The 16,586-nt window shown below is 46.9% G+C and overlaps 1 protein-coding gene across 5 annotated transcripts in view; it reads right to left on the reverse strand.

Moving 5' to 3' along the window:
• Window positions 1-16,586, reverse strand: part of PHKA2 (phosphorylase kinase regulatory subunit alpha 2) — a 95,635-nt gene that overhangs the window by 24,675 nt on the left and 54,374 nt on the right. For all 5 annotated transcript variants that reach the window (XR_004058324.1, XM_030933791.1, XM_010363806.2 and 2 more), the window contains 8 exons: window positions 13,866-13,973; window positions 11,431-11,509; window positions 8,657-8,791; window positions 7,861-7,970; window positions 6,706-6,850; window positions 6,377-6,455; window positions 4,371-4,540; window positions 3,013-3,186 (listed from right to left, as the gene is read on the reverse strand). Coding sequence is in view for 4 of the 5 variants with exons in the window: in XM_030933791.1 (XP_030789651.1) it covers window positions 3,013-3,186; window positions 4,371-4,540; window positions 6,377-6,455; window positions 6,706-6,850; window positions 7,861-7,970; window positions 8,657-8,791; window positions 11,431-11,509; window positions 13,866-13,973 (1,000 nt within the window). In the remaining variant the exon portion in view is untranslated. The remainder of the gene's footprint in view (window positions 1-3,012; window positions 3,187-4,370; window positions 4,541-6,376; window positions 6,456-6,705; window positions 6,851-7,860; window positions 7,971-8,656; window positions 8,792-11,430; window positions 11,510-13,865; window positions 13,974-16,586) is intronic.

The following is a 16,586-nucleotide window of genomic DNA, read 5'->3' on the forward strand; positions in this document are numbered from 1 at the left end:
TTTCAGGAAAGCTTTACAGGACTGAAAAACAAATTTCCAGATTAGAAAGGCCCATTGTGTATCCAACACAATGGATGAAAACACATGAGATAGAGATTAAGGTGCAGCACTGAGATGTCAGAAGCTGGGAGCAGAGACGATCCTAAACACTTTCTTTTTTTTTTTTTGAGACGGAGTCTGGCTGTGTCGCCCAGGCTGGAGTGTAGTGGTGCGATCTCGGCTCACTGCAAGCTCCGCCTCCCGGGTTCATGCCATTCTCCCGCCTCAGCCTCCGAGTAGCTTGGACTACAGGCGCCCGCCACCATGCGCGGCTAATTTTTTGTATTTTTAGTAGAGACGGGGTTTCACTGTGTTAGCCAGGATGGTCTCCATCTCCTGACCTCGTGATCCGCCCGCCTCGGCCTCCCAAAGTGCTGGGATTACAGGCTTGAGCCACCGCGCCCGGCCCTAAACACTTTCAAAGAGAAAAATAGCTCATATTTGAAGTATCAAAAATCAGAATGAGCCGGGCACGGTGGCTCACGCCTGTAATCCCAGCACTCTGGGAGGCCCAAGAGGGTGGATCACCTGAGGTCAGGAGTTCAAGACCAGCCAGGCCAACACGGTGAAACCCTGTCTCTACTAAAAATACAAAAATTAGCCGGGCATGGTGGTGTGTGCCTATGATCCCAGCTACTTGGGAGGCTGAGGCAGGAGAATCGCTTCAACCCAGGAGGTGGAGGATGCAGTGAGTTGAGATCGTGCCACTGCACTCTGGCCTGGGCGACAGAGTGACACTCTTGTCTCGAACAAACAAACCAAAAATCAGAATGGGTTTAGATTTCTGATATGGTTTGAATGCCTCACTCCAATCTCATGTTGAAATGTAATCCCCAGTGTTGGAGGTGGGGCCTGGTGGGAGGTGTTTGGATCATGGGGGTGGGTCCCTCATGAATGCCTTGGGCCATCCCCTTGGTGATAAGAGAGCTCTCCTCTGAGTTCACAAGGCATCTGAGATCTGGTTGTTTAAAAGTGTGTGACCACTCTCCCCTGCCACTCTCTTTTGTTCCTACGGTCACCATGAGAAGTGTCTGCTCCCCTTTTTTCTTCCGTCATGATTGGAAGCTTCCTAAGGCCTCCCTAGAAGCCAAGTAGATGCCAGCATCATGCTTCCTGTACAGCCTGCAGAACCCTGAGCCAATCAGACCTCTTTTCTTTATAAATTACCCAGTCTCAGGTATTTCTTTATGGCAATGCAAGAATGGGCTTTTTTTTTTTTTTTGGAGACAGGGTCTTGTTCTGCTACTCAGGCTGGAGTGCAGTGGTGTGATCAACCTCCCTGAGCTCATGTGATCCTCCTGCCTCAGACTCCCAAGTAGCTGGGACTACAGGCATGTGCCACCATGCCTGACTATTTTTTCTAAAGACGGGGGTCTCACTATGTTGCTCAGGCTGGTCTCAAATTCCTGGACTTAAGCGATCTTCCTGCCTTAGTTTCCCAGAGTGCTCAGATTATAGGCATAAGCCACTGTGCCTGGCCGGGTTTAGATTTCTCAACAGCAACACCAACACACTGATAGCAAGAAGACAATAAGTCATACTTTCAAAAATCTGCAAAAAAAAAAGTCTTGTTTTTTTTTTTTTTGAGACGGAGTCTTGCTCTGTCGCCCAGGCTGAAGTGCAGTGGCACAATCTCAGCTCACTGCAACCTTCGCCTCCCAGGTTCAACTGCTTCTTCTGCCTCAGCCTCCCGAGTAGCTGGGATTACAGGCACAGGCCACCACACCTGTCTCATTTCTGTATTTTTAGTAGAGACAGTGTTTTACCATATTGACCAGGCTAGTCTCAAACTCCTGGTCTCAAGTGATCTGCCCGCCTCGGCCTCCCAGAGTGCTGGATTACAGGTGTAAGCCATCACGCCCAGCCAAAAAAATGTATTTTCAATCTAGAATTCTATACCCAGCCAAACTCTCAAATGGGTCTGAAACATCTGTAGACATTTCAATAATGGCAAGGTTTCAACAATTTTACCCACTGTGCACTGTGTCTCAGGAAACTACTGCATGTCCTCTATCAAAGTAAGGGTGAACCAAGAAAGAAGAGTTGGGATACAGAACACAGGAGCGCCATCTCAGGAGACAAGTAAAGGAAGACTCCAGGGAAGATCCCAGGGTAAAAAGCACCTCAGACATTGAGGGCAACCAAGCCAGAAGGGGGCAGAGGGCAGTGCAGTTCAAAAACAAGCAAGCTGAGAGCTGTCACTACCATGCCCTCTTCCACTTCACTGATTTTTTTTTTTTTGAAACCTACTGAAACTATTCTAGAATGTGCTCCACCAAAACAGAAGAATACATTGAGAAAGGGGAACACAACAGATTCAGGAACCAGGGAATCCAACTAAGGAGACAAAGCAGGGAACAGGCCTAGAGCGCAGTCAGCCCAGATAGAAGGAGACTCGTGGACTCTAAGAAAGGCAGTGGAATGGAGAGATTCACTGATACGACTGAGCTTGTGGAAATTTGTATTGCGAAGCCACTGGGAGATGTAGAAAGAAAGCGAAGCAAATGAAAAGCCAGGGCAACTTTACCTTTCGAAAAAACAAAGAGTCAAAACGGGAATATAATCAGAGTATACTATAATGCTCAGTTGGAAACAATATTTGCGTACATACAATGATATAAAGAGTGAATACTGATTTAACTAAACTTTAACTCCGTGGTGGGTTAGGGGCAGTGAAGCAGAAGAGTGGTGATTTAAGACAGCCAGATCCTTACCCACATAATCAAAAGTCAACAGGTACCGAATCAAGTCAATGCATATGAAGACAGCAGTATGCACACATTATTTGAGAAATATGGAGATATGTATATACCAGAAGAAAGAGCTAACAGAGTTGAAAGTGGTTACCTCTAAGTAGAAGGATGTGGGGGGCATTTTGTTGTCTTCTAGGATTCTTTGGCTTTTAAATTATGTCCCTGCATTACTTTGATAAAAGAAGGTATTTTAACAGGCAGAAAAGAGTTAATAACATACATGGAACTTCCAAACCCTTTGCTTTTGCCATCACAGAAAGGATGTCCCTCGTGGAGTGGATAGCACTGAAGACATGGCGGTCTTCTGTGTTCTTACAAAGAGGAGGCAGATACGACCTCAACGATGTGCTTTGCAGAAGGTGGTTGATATACTGGTCAAGTTCGTCTTGGCTTTCTGTAATTGGACAAGCAAGAAAAAGAGCCAATGAAACCAAGCTGCAGAAATATGGCTGCACAATAGTGACCACAGGTAGCAAGTAGCACTGAGTAGGCTTAGCAGATGACAACATTGAGATATCCATATTTGCACTCCCACTCACTCCCGAAGAGTAAGAAGAGATTTACGGAGATAATGTATGTGTGTAGAAGTTTACTGTTTGGAAAAACTTCATTCAAGGAAAAAAAAAATACCGGACAAGATAGTGTTTACATCTTGTCCTCCCAGATGAACTGAATCATATGTAAGACAGCCTGAAGGATAGCAGCCGAAGTCTGGGCTTTTTGTTTTAATTTGTCATGAGTGAGCTAAGCCTTATGGAACTCCCAGTCCTAATTCCAACTACTATCTAAAAGTGAAAAACAGATCACCTCAAAACCTTATTCAGAATGAGAAATGTTATATCCACAGGGTTTCATCTCTCATATCCAACCAAACCTAGATCATTTTACCACTCCTTTGAAAATTCAAGCAGTATGTTTCTGTCTTCAGAATGTATGTATTCTGTGCAAAGTCCCCATTCCTGGCCAGCCACAGTGGCTCCTGCTATAATCCCAGCACTTTGGGAGGCCGAGGCAGGCTGATCAGTACAGCCCAGGAGTTCAAGACCAGCCAGGGCAACACAAGGAGACCCCATCCCTATAAAATATAAAACAATTAGCTGGGTATGGTGATGCTTCCCTGCAGGCCTATAGTCTTAGCCACTTGGGAGGCTGAGGTGGGAGGCCTGCTTGAGCCCAGGAGATCGAGGCTGCAGTGAGCCATGATCATGCCACTGCACTCCAGCCTGGGCAACAGCGAGACCCTGTCTCAAAAACAAACAACAACAACAACAACAATTACAAAAAAAAAAGAGAGAGAGAGAAGAAAAAAAACAAAAAAAGTCCTCATTCCTGAAACTCTTTGTCCTTCTAGGTTTAAAAATGCCCCACTTTCAAGGACATCATTTGCAGTTTCGGTTTTTAAACTGGCATTTTATTCATTTTAATATATGCAAGTTTCAGAAGGCTCTTTTTTGTTTCATTTTTCCTTGTTTTTAATTATCAATCATTGTCTGTATTTGAGTCTTAGGGCAATTTTATCACAATACTAAAGTTTAAATAAATTCAGCAAACTACCCACAAAAGCATTTCAAGCCGTACCTTGATTACAGGTGTCTTCCAGATATCCTACCAAATCTGAATCACTATCAGGACTGAAAGTCCCTTCGCTGGCATCATCAAACAACTTCTCATCACAATCTGGATCCAGGAAAGTCAGATACGTGTAGAACGATGTGGTGAGAAATTCCGAAAGGTTCCCTAATTTTACTCTGCCAAGAAGACACCGGGTTAGGGACACAGGTAGTGTGTGGATAACCTTCTACTATGAATCACTGAGAGACTTCTGCACAACCATGTGGTGCTTCTGCCGGAATCAATACATATATTACTCTGCAGATTGCCCCATATAAGCGGTCAGCCAAGACATTCAAACAAAAATTCAATAGCAAGTATGAAGCGAACACGCACAGCATATTAAAAGCCAAATGAATCACACTGACTTCTTACTCCCAACACAAATAAGAATCTATTTTACTGAACCAACCAACAGTTTGACAAAACATATCGAACAAACTGCTTTTAAACAGAACCAACCCAATGTTTTTGTTTTGTTTTTCTCCCCCAAAATGACTGGCTCAGAAGCAGTGATTCTCTGGGCACACTCGTTCTATTATTTATGAGTCCCTACCACGAAACACCGTCACACAGGGCCAGGGGTGCTATGATGGAAGAGGTCAGGTTCCCTCTAGAAGGAATTCGATGGGGAAGCCATCCCCAGACTGGAGTAGGAGTCCTGAGTGGCCCTATCACTTTAGGCTGGGCACAGTTCCAATGAAACCTGGAAGCTGGGTTTGACAGCCTGGGCTCTGAGGTTCTGCAGGTCCACCCCCACATGCTGGGAGCGATTTCAAGGTGCTTAACCATAATTTTTAAAAAATGAGTGACTTTGCTGTGGTAGCAGTGTCCCTGGGGTGAGAGGCTATGAGAAGAAAGGGCGACTTCAACTCCAAAAGTTTTAGCAACTGGCATTCTATCAGGGACCAAACAGAAGCCTCCCTGAGTCCTGGAAAAGCTACACTGGGCTACACGTGAGATTCTCTTTTTTTTTTTTTTTTTTGAGATGGAGTCTCATTCTGTCACCCAGGCTGGAGTGCAGTGGTATGATCTTGGCTCACTGCAGCCTCCACCTACTGGGTTCAAGCGATTCTCCTGCCTCAGCCTCCCGAGTGGCTGGGCCTACAGGCGTGCACCACCATGCCTGGCTAATTTTTGTATTTTTAGTAGAGACAGGGTTTTGCTATGTTGGCCAGGCTGGTCTCAAACTTCTGACCTCAGGTGATCTGCCTGCCTCAGCCTCCCAAAGTGCTGGGATTACAGTGTGAGCCCCCGTGCCTGGTCCACAGTGTTCTCTTGGGGCCCTTCTGGTATATCCTAGGGGGTAGAGGAAGATGAGAGAATAGACACTACAGAGAAGCCCTCTGCCTTGTAACAGCAGAGGGCACAAAAATGGAAGCAGTATTCCTGGAGGGCAAGCCCTGTATCACTCAAGATGATAATGCCTGGGTGCGTCTGCCCTACTTGGGGCCTGTAAACCAGAAGGGGGCTCATTCCACAGGGGTGAGCGGACAGTGACCTACGCAGACTCATTCAGGTGCTCTGCTCTAAGGGCTCTAAGGAATTTGCCAAGTCCTGCAAATGAATCTTAAGGTGATAGCATATTCAAGTCAGTGCAAGGAGCGTTTATTGGGCACCTGCCGGATCCCAGGCACTGAGTATTTCTTTCCACACCTTTTAACAGAAACATACACAAAATTCCATACATGCGTTCCAAGAACAGACGTTTCAGAGGGACTTGATGGTTCACCTCCCTATGTCTGAGGCCTCCTGGTGCAAGTAAAGCTTAAAAGATACCAGCCGCGTGCTGTTTCAGAGATGAGCCAAGTTTCACGTGGGAGACTGGATTAGAGAAGTGTTACCTTCCTGCTTACTCTAAAACTGCATGCTTTTAGGTTCAACAATCAATATGAAAAACGGGACAAGGGCAGCAAAGGACTTTAAGAAAGGTCAGTGCTACTCTTATTTTTTTTTTTTAAATCACAAATTACCTGGCTCCTCCAAAATATCCATCCTCTAGTTTTCTAATTGTGGAAAGCACAGCAGAATGAATGTCTGAGCCATCATTTGCTAAGGAAAAAAAGTGATGAATTAGTTTAGTCTGGGAAGACTTTTTTTTCCCCTGTTATGCACTGAAACATTTTCATCAACACCATCTAATTAAAATATTTCTGGCATAGAAGATTCCCGAGATAAGAAACCAAACTGCTAAGAAGCCCCTTCAGTGCTTAGTTCTGCCCATGGGAGCCATTTTAAACATTTGTAAGAGCCCAAACCACCCCTGGGGCAGGAGGGAGCCTGCTGAAATCCCTGGAGTTACTAAGCATGGTGCGGCTGATGGGGAAGGTGAGCGTGGGTCTGCCCGTCATCCTCCAGCAGGTGCACAGGTAGGCCAGCTCGATCCTTAGCATCTCCACGATCATCTCATTGTCGAGGGCCAGGTAGAAGTGATGCTGGTCGGTGAACTGAAAGTCAGAAGAGGCTGGGTAAACGGCCACCCTTTGTTTACCTGGAAACACCAGCTGACAACTCAGCTCAGCACTAATCCTGGGGTTTTATTACCAGGCAAGAGGTTCAGTACTGGTTTCAATCCACCCAGCCATGGGGCTGCCCTGCTCAAGATCAGACAAATCAGTCTGCTGCCTGCCTGTGAGCTGTCGCTGTAGTGTAGAAGGGAGAGGTGCACTGCTAGATTTATTTTCGGCTCCTCAGATGGGGATTTAAGCATCTTGCCCAACACCGCTGTCTCTGAAAGCAAATCAATAACTCCTTAATTCCTGCTCCTTCCAGGGCTATGGGTTCGAAAATGCTTTCCAAGTGGGGGCACTATGAGCAGGTGAGAGGTGGACGCTCTGTTTACCTGATTGATGGCTTTGGTTAATGTCAACTAAAGACACTGCTGCCTGATGTTGAGAACAAATCAAATTGTTCTCTTGGCCTCTGGACTAGTGCATGCTTAGCTCTGGACTGAAATTTGTCACTAAGGGAAATAGCTCGCAAGATTTCAGTGAAAAACATTTTTTACGTACTTCCACAGGACTAGTTTTCTTTGGAAACCAAAGCTCTGCAGATAAGTTCCATAATCAGTATACTCAGTAGCCCGGTAAGTGGGGGTGTGCTCAGAAAATCAGCCTGGCTGTATGTTACAGAGAAGGTCTGACAGCTTGCACAAGGGTCAGAGATGATTGTGATTAGGGGCACAAGGGCTGTGAGTCAAGTGACATGTCAACAGCAAACTTCTAAAGCAGTCTGAATTTCACTAATATTCATGACCGGAAGTGATGGCACACCTGTCTCAATCAGCATTTACGGAGCACCTACTACGGGCAGACTTGTACTAGGCACTGGATGTCATTTCATATGTCTCTATTTGAACCTATGCATGCAGAATTCTGTCATATGCAGAGGAAAAAAGCTTACCAGACAGCAAAGAGAACTTAAAAAAAAAAGATGCTCGTTGGCCTGCTCTCCTCACCTGGGGTGTAAAAGTAAAGATTTGGTTCCTAATCACATATAGTTTAGAGGTTCCAAGGACACCAATATGTCGATACGGTCGCCCACTCAAATTCATATTCTTATTTCGTCCTGTTTGAAAAGTAAAAGAGAAATCGGAGTTAGAGGAAATATGGTAACAAGTAATGCAGGCAACTCAGGATAAGACTGAGCTTATTTCTAGATTAGACAACCCACTTTGGGGCTTGGTTCTTCTACTGCCATCATCCTCCTTTAAAATGGCACGAAGCGCATATTAAAACAAATCCCACCCCTCTTTTTTTTCATGAATGTATTTGAACAGTACCCGGCTGGAACTGCATGGAATAAAACTACTAAAAGGACTATAGAACATTTACTTTTGATTTATTTAGTATTGAGCCATAATAGTAAACAAAGTCAGATTCTAGAAAAAGCGTAGAGAACCTCCTCCCATTTTAATGTGTAAATAAGCATTTTCTGATACTAAAGGTAAATATGAGAAACATTATCAAGACACAAATGACTTTTCCAATTGTAAATTCTCCAAGGTGGCTCCTTACTTTACAACAGATCCGGTGAATGCTTGGCCACCTGCGATGGTGCCCACTGAACGGGTGTGAGAACGTGCTGTGAAGAGGTTCGCCCGTTCCTCTTCACATCGAAGCGGTGGAACCGCCTGCTTTAGTATTTTGTCCAAGTCTTTAGAACTTATGTATATCACAGTCTCCCTCAGACCCCAAATCTAGAACTGAGATGCCCCCATGCCAAAAAGGCCCAGGTAATTTCCCCAAACCTACCAAGCTTGGCATATATGTGACTAAGAATCCGGCCCGGCTGAACTTGAATTGGATGAATGTCCGTGATACTCTGGACGTTCACCCCGTGTTTCCTCAACAAGTCCTTAATGTGATTGTTTTCTGCCAAAACAGTAACTGTGAACAAGAACACAGAATGAGTGTTAGCTTATGACTCTTATCTCTTCACATGGACGCGTGTTCCTTACTGCCCTCTTCTGCCTGCTGGCATACACATTAGCATGCTCTTCCATGCAATGACTGGCTCTGGAAATGACAGTGTTCGTCCTGCTGCTCCTCCCCATTCTGTCCTTGCCACCCCTCAACAACCTTGATGCCTATTTATCAAGTACCCTCAATGTGCGAGATAGTCTGATAGGAGACTTCTAGAAATTGTCCTCAATAAGTCCCAAGCCAAAATGCCCCATCTCAAGTAATGTCTTGCCTCTCTCTGGGTCTGCATCTATTCTAAACCTGCCTGGTGTCCCTTTTTGTGCAGGGTCAGGAGTGGAAACAGCTCCACTTACGGGATGCCAGAAGCCTGTGCCCCTGCTCCCAAAGGACGGGGGAAAAGAAGAGTAAGATGGGTGTGCCTACTGGCAGGGGATGCTCTGACTGAGGGGACATCCTTCCCTCTAGAGAAGGTAAAATGGGTCTGTGAGTGGGGATACTAGTGGTAGTGGAGCAGCCTGGCCCATTCAGAACTCCCACACAGGGTCCCACTGGTGGGGAAAAAGCACCCCAGGGCTGGCCTGGGCCCCATCTCTAGTGGGAGAGCCTGGGCACCTAGCTCTGCATCAGGCAGGGAGCTGACTGTGCCTGAGACCTGGCGGCCCATGGAGGAGGGAGGCCGTCACTAGGGACCACCCAGGATTGGCTAGGCTGCACCTGCTGTACTAGTACTGCTGGCCTTCCGAGAAGGGACAGTGCTGTGGCAAAGGGAAGGAGTACAGGGACGGGACTGGAAAAGGGGAGCACGGCCACAGGGAGAAAGGTTGGTGCCATGTCCAGCTGTGGCAGAGTCCTCTGGGAGCTGGAGAGGCTCAGGGCAGTGCAGGATTGACTACTGTTACGTACAATCACTGTACTCACAGGCTGATGGGGCCGGAATGTACAATACATACACATGCAGTTGAGAGCTGAGTGTCACCTCTTTATATTTACATAGCACTTGATGCCTTTTCAAGTATTTTAATATCCATTATCTCATCTGACCTTCACAACAAGCCCCCAGGGAAGCCTTGCATGCTCAACTGGCCAGTTACAGCTGCACGTGGACTGAAACCTAAACTCCCAGGCCCTCCGGAAATGGGAACATCAGCCATGCAGGGCTGGCTGGGTGGCTTCCCTTAACACCTGTCTCTTCTAAAGCTTCCAATGACAGGCATGACTTGAATCCACATTTATCGAAACGCCAGCAGCCACTCTCTGTAGGAGTAACTCCTTTAAGTGCGGTGGTTTTGGGGGAGACTTGGGAGCCTCATGATCTGTGCAGCTGGATGTGGTAAAGTTTCTGAAAGTGCACTTCCCCTACTCTGTGCCTGCCCTTCTGGGAATTTCTACACTATTCTATTAAACAAATGCTGGTCAACACCCATTAAAGTGTCCCAGACTGCAGCTGGAAAAACGGTCTTAATAGATTCAAGGGAAGAATTAGCAGGACATGCTCTGGCTTAGAGCAGGGACAATGGAGTCCAGCTGGATCAGTCCACCTGGAAGTCAGGAATGGGTTCACACCTGCAGCTGCCAGCTGTGGGTCCTTAAGGGAGCAGGTTAACTTCTAAGCCTCGTGTGTAACATGGCGATGATGATCATCACCAACTTTACCTAATCAGAATGCTGTGACAGGTTATCTCATGGCTCTATTGACTGGGTGATATCAGCTCATCTCACCACAGCATGAGTTCCCAAAGCAAAATGAGCCAGTGGCCACACAGAAATGCTTGTCATTTGTTCAATCACTGTTTTCAACATATGGGTGCGTATGTGCCAATCAACATAGAAACTGCAAGAATGATATGGACCTTGTCATTAAGAAATGTACAGCCTCGGGGGCAATACAGCGTACACACAACATGCTATGGCATTAGCTGGTGCGCTCTACAGGGCACAGAATGTTCCTAGACTGCCAGGTCCTCCCTAAGAGGGAAGGTAGGAAGAGAACTGCTCCACCCAGGCGCACACCACAGGCCAGGCACTACAGCAAGCACTTTCCCCACTGCAGCCTCAGTACATCTTAGGAAGCCCCAGTGAGGGAGCTCAAGTCCTGGCACCCTGAGGCACAGAAGCGTGAAATCACTTGGCTAGGCAGACGGCAGCAGCAGCCCGGGCTGGTTTCCTCCCTCTCCAGAAGGGCTGGCTGGAGAGGAGGGAGAGGAAAGATGGACACAGGTGAAAGGCAGAAAGACGTCAGGACTCCAAGGAAGGAATGAATGACCCTCAGTTGGATTCTGAGTTTTCACCAGACTTAGGCTCTATTTTTCAAAGAATAACGATGATGAAAAACGATAAGCAATGAACCACTTGTGCCCCAGTTGCAATCAAGGTTTATATTCAAGAAAACAATTGCTTTGTAGAAAGTCATTTTCTGGTTGGGAAGAATTCTGTTGCCTTTGGGAGCCACTGAGTCATATAACGCATCTCACAGAACTGCTACATGCTAAAGCATAGGCACATACACACTTTAAAAAAATTAAATAAGAAACTAGGCAACCATCTGAATTAAAATAACATTGGTTTTACAAAGTTAAATATGAATAGTAAACACGCTCACAAACCTTGTACTACAACATCAGGTTTGACTGAAGTGGAAAATCTTCTATTTAAGGGATCGATTTCACCAGCGGCAAGGAATCCCTATGGAAAAGAGGAGCATTATTAACACCATGAAATATTGATTAACTAAGATTTCATCTTAACCTGAAGTGTGAAAATGAAATATGTTGGGGCTCAACATAGTCAAGACTTTTTTCTTTATATTTTTTCGAGTCAATTGCTTATTTTCTGTGAAACAGAGTAACGCCATTCAAATTGCCACTGATAGACATATTGCATTTTTGCACCTAGCTCTCTAGGGCTCATCGAATATGCCACCATCTTGTATGAGCAAAAAGAATGATAACCAATACTTTCTGAGCTCTCAGTAACATGCCAGGCGTTGTGTTGAGCCACTGTATGTGCACCGTCACATTTATGCCTCCTGACAGGTAAGTACTATTTTTGGGGCTCAGAAAACAACATCCCCAAAACGAAGACCTCAGCAGCAGCCTCAGTAGCACAAGTTTTCCTCTGACCTTCTCCTGCCTCCCTCTTTCAGTCCATTCTTCTGGAGGCACCACAGAAACAAGAATCCTTCTTCCCCAAGGCAGGTATAGAAACCAGAATCCTTTTTCCCCAAAGCCAGCCACAAAACCTAAAAATATTCTCTGTAAAAACTGGCCATAAAAAATTCCCTGACATACCTTGTTTGGCTGTAGGTCATAAGGGCCCCAGTCCAGGGAGGGTCCTGCCACACCCCCAGAAGTAAGGAGCTCTGCACAGAAAGGCCTCGCTGGGTTTCCCTACTTGGTCCATTAGCGTTCGATCAGGCCCTTTTTGTCTAATCACATTTCTACACAGCTGTCCATATTTTGTTGAAACTATGCATAAAAATGGAAAATTTCCCCTAGATCTTGGGGTCTTCATTCTGAAGGCTCCTGTGTATACATGTTGAGTACATCTGCATGCCCTTTTTTCTTATTAATCAATCTGCCTTATGTCAGTGATTTTTCATCAAACCTTTAGGGGAACACCTTGGCCCCCACACTACCCCACCACTGTACAGGTGGGGAAACCAAGGTAATGACCCAAGGGAAGTGGCTGAGTGGGGACTTGGTCTCCCCACCCCCACTCCCTTGCAAAGTATTCTCTTTGAATATGTACCTCCTTGCACTTTCTACAAATGATCCGAGCCCTGAGAGAGAAGATCAAGGTGTTCTGGGAGTTCTGAGGAGGAACTGGACCTAGTGCTGGGCCCAGAGAAAGCCTTTACATCAGAGAGGAGAAAGCAGGGGAGGGGAGTTACTCGTTTCCCATCTCACTGATACAGAAATCAGAGCTGCAAGGTATCGCAGAGATGATCAAGTCCAACTTTTTCATTTTACACATGAGGAAACCGAAGCCCAGAGAGATTAGAGACCTGCATAGAGTCAGAGAACTAGTGAGAGACAGGGCTGGCTTTCAAAGGAGATATATGCATTTTCCCTACTGATAAAGACAGGAGTGGAAGACACAGCCCCTACTCCAAGGACATGACCATGACACTGGCGAGTCTTGAGGTACCTGTAAAACAACTGCTCCAGCTCAGCAGGCAGAGTTCCTGAGGGCTGCTTCCACAGTGGTACCTTTCATCCTGGGCTTTGACACTCTAGGAACCCGGTGGCATGCTGACCCACCGCCCCTTCTGCCTTTACTAGAGCCTGGCAGCCCCTCAGCCCTTCCCTGGGCTCCTTCCCCTTCCTGCCTCCTCGGGGTCCAGCCCAAGCACTCAGCTGGGCAGGACCCTCTCAGGAACAACATCCCATCTGACAAGGTCACTCACACTGAGGACTGGGAGATTCATTTGAGATGGCTCCAAAGTATTTGCATATTGAAACAAAAGCCTGGGGACAAGTCAATGCTGAACAAAAAGAAAGGAGTCAAGAGGCAGTTGTCTGCAGAAGCAAGGGTGCTGCGGGTGCTGCGGGGGAACACCTGACACAAAATTCACCAGAGAAAATCCGGCCCACCGCCTCTTTCTGTAGAAATCTGTGGTCCTTGTGCTTCCTGCGCCTAGGACTGGGGCAGGGGCAGCTAGGGGCCAATCTAGTCGTTTCCCAAATCTTTTATCTTCTAGGATCAGATGTGCTAACAATCCTGGCCGAGAAGCTTCCAGCTCCTCTGACCATCAACTGGAACAGACTCTAGCCACAGAGGAGGAATGCTGGCAGGGGATGAAGTGGAGTGCTGGGCCCTCATGGACCTGAGCTGGTTTAATGGAAATATGGACACACAAGGCCAGAAGTCAAGGCCAGGAGTCAAGCCCCGGAGCCAACACGGTCCAGTTGACCTTAAACGCATGAAGATGCAAAAGACATCCACACGCACCCCTGGCAGAGAGTCCCTATGCCCTTCCGGGGTTCCCTGCACCTCCAATCACATGGTTTCCAGTCTGTGAGGCCACTAAGCCCCCTACCTCTGCCAATAGCGAGCTGAGGATGTACAAGGATTGGCCCCACAGATGAGGGACCTTCCCCATAGGAACTCGTTCTACCGTGTGAGGATTCTTGTACTCTTCATCTACCTGGAAAGAGAGACAAATCCAAAGTCAGAAAGTCAGAGGATAAAATGGTCACGATACCTGACCCTGGGAAGTGCGCTGAGGATTTACGAAATGGTACTCATCCTCCAGGCCAATTCTGTGCAGGCGCCTGGAGGCTGGGAAGCAAGCCCCTTCCTCAGGGCTGCAAGGCTATAAAGCAGCGGAGGTGGAAGTCAAATTGCGGCCTGGTTCTGGACAAGCGCTTTTCCTATAGGCACACGCAAGGCCACCAGCACTGGATGCTTGGCCTGCCTGCTTTGTGCACGGCTCTGGCCATGAGAACTCTCATGGCTCATGCTTACATTTGGCTGCCTGATGGGTGAAATGATGGAAAACATCAGCCTCCAGCTGTGGTGGTGCAGCGCTGGAGCCATCCCTAGGGGTTTATAAACTGTGCACCTAATGCAAGAGAATTACCAGAAGGTGGCACTATTTACTGAGGAAAAACACTTGGACTACTAGCCTACAACCCCTCCTTCAGGGCCTCAAAAAGCTGAACCCACTGGGGGGCTTCTGTCTCAGCAAAATCAACGTTGGTGTTCTTTCTGGAGGACAGGGCTGGCTGTGCATTGTAAGCTAGTCTGTAACTTTCTCTCTTCTAAACTCCATGCTGGACTTAGACATTTAAGTCATCACATCATTGGTTGGGGGTAATGTCAGTGACCACTTTTTTTCTTCCAGAAAACATAGTCAACCAAAGGAAATAGGAAACATCCTTCTCCCAAGGGGAACATCACACCATGAGGGGACTCATCTTCTGCTTGCAGATTAATCAATGATGTTATTATTATTATTATTTTTTGAGACGGAGTCTTGCTGTGTCTCCCAGACTGGAGTACAGTGGTGCGATCTCGGCTTACTGCAAGCTCCGCCTCCCGGGTTTATGCCATTCTCCTGCCTCAGCCTCCCGAGCAGCTGGGACTACAGGCACCCGCCACCACGCCCGGCTAATTTTTTGTTATTTTTAGTAGAAACAGGGTTTCACCGTGTTAGCCAGGATGGTCTTGATCTCCTGATCTTGTGATCCACCCGCCTCGGCCTCCCAAAGTGCTGGGATTACAGGCGTGAGCCACCGCGCCTGGCCAATCAATGATGTTATTAACATATTTAGTTAAATTTTAAATGTTTTCAATAGGGTAAACACTAAGAAAAACTTAAGTGCATGAACTGAATTAAATGTCATTAGGGATCAAATAATCCAATAGGATAATAGTGTGGAAGGAGATTCTCCAAAATGTCATAATCTTTGGGTGGTAGAATTAGAGATAACATTTTCTTCTTTCTACAGAATCCTAGATGTTTTGTAGTGTACAGAATTACTTGTATGATAATCAGGTAGTATGCTAAAACTATTTGAAATGTAAGTCGTGTTAAGAAAGACTGAAAGGTCGGGCATGGTGGTGCATGCCTGTAATCCCAGCACTTTGGGAGGCTGAGGTGGGCAGATCACCTGAGGCCAGGAGTTCGAGACCAGCCTACCCAACATGGCGAAACCCCATCTCCACTAAAAATACAAAAATTAGTCAGGCATAGTGGCGAATGCCTGTAATCCCAGCTACTCAGGAGGCTGAAGCAGGAGAATCACTTGAACCTGGGAGGCAGAGGTTGCAGTGAGCCGAGATTGCGCCAGTGCACTCCAGCCTGGGCAACAGAGTAAGACTGTGTCAAAAAAAAAAAAAAAAAAAAAAAAGACTGCAGATATCTAGAATGAGAAATATTCAATAGAGAGCAGACAAGGTGTCCAGTCTACAAGACAGCCTGGTTTTGCACTCCTCCCACCCACGAGACACCTCCTGCCCTTCATGGAGGTGTCCCTCTCTGCCTCTCTGCACACTGGTCCTTCCGAACTGCCCACAGGTCCTCAAAGGTGCCATGCTTTTGCTGCCGCCTCTGCTGTGGCTGCCCTCCATCTCGTGGACCAGCTTTTCTGGCCCCTGCTAACCTGCAAGCTCACAGGGACAGAGCTGGCGCTGTAGCCACCCTTGTGCCCTAGTAGGTAGCCTGGTGCCTGGCATGGAGCGGCTGCTCAATCCATGTTTGTGGGGACACTTTCATTGGTCTCCAGTTGTCCACGGAGGGCCTTGTGGTGCCCTGCGCAAGCACGTGCAGCTGAAGAAATGAGTGGGGCTCACATCTAAGCTGCATGCCACCCTGGCCCAGGGCTGCGGCTACCCTGAGGCCCTTTATCTAATTTGCACACAGGTGCCACATGGGCCTGTGGTGGCCCTGCGTCCAGAAATCCTTCCCCGTGGTCTCTACATGTTATTGATGTGACTGATGAACCTTCCCAGCTGACATCTGGAAGGAGCCAATACAAAATGCAATCAGTGTCAAAAAGTGTACAAAATTGGTGCCTAGCACACCAGCGTAAACATGCTGAGGACTTTGTAATGACGAGCAGAAACCCAAAGGTCAGTGTGGAGTTTAGAAGAGAGAAAGTCGCAGAGTAATTTTTTCAATGTGTAATCAGCACTGCTCATCAGTAAGAAAGAAAAGGGTAGCTCTTAATACCTGGCATTTACCAGAGTAAGTAACACGTCTATCTAGTATAACTGGACGGCTCTTCTCTACCACAGAATAAGTAATATCACCCTG

This window comes from Rhinopithecus roxellana, chromosome 7 (genome assembly GCF_007565055.1).
Source record: "Rhinopithecus roxellana isolate Shanxi Qingling chromosome 7, ASM756505v1, whole genome shotgun sequence".
NCBI classification, from domain to species: domain Eukaryota; kingdom Metazoa; phylum Chordata; class Mammalia; order Primates; family Cercopithecidae; genus Rhinopithecus; species Rhinopithecus roxellana.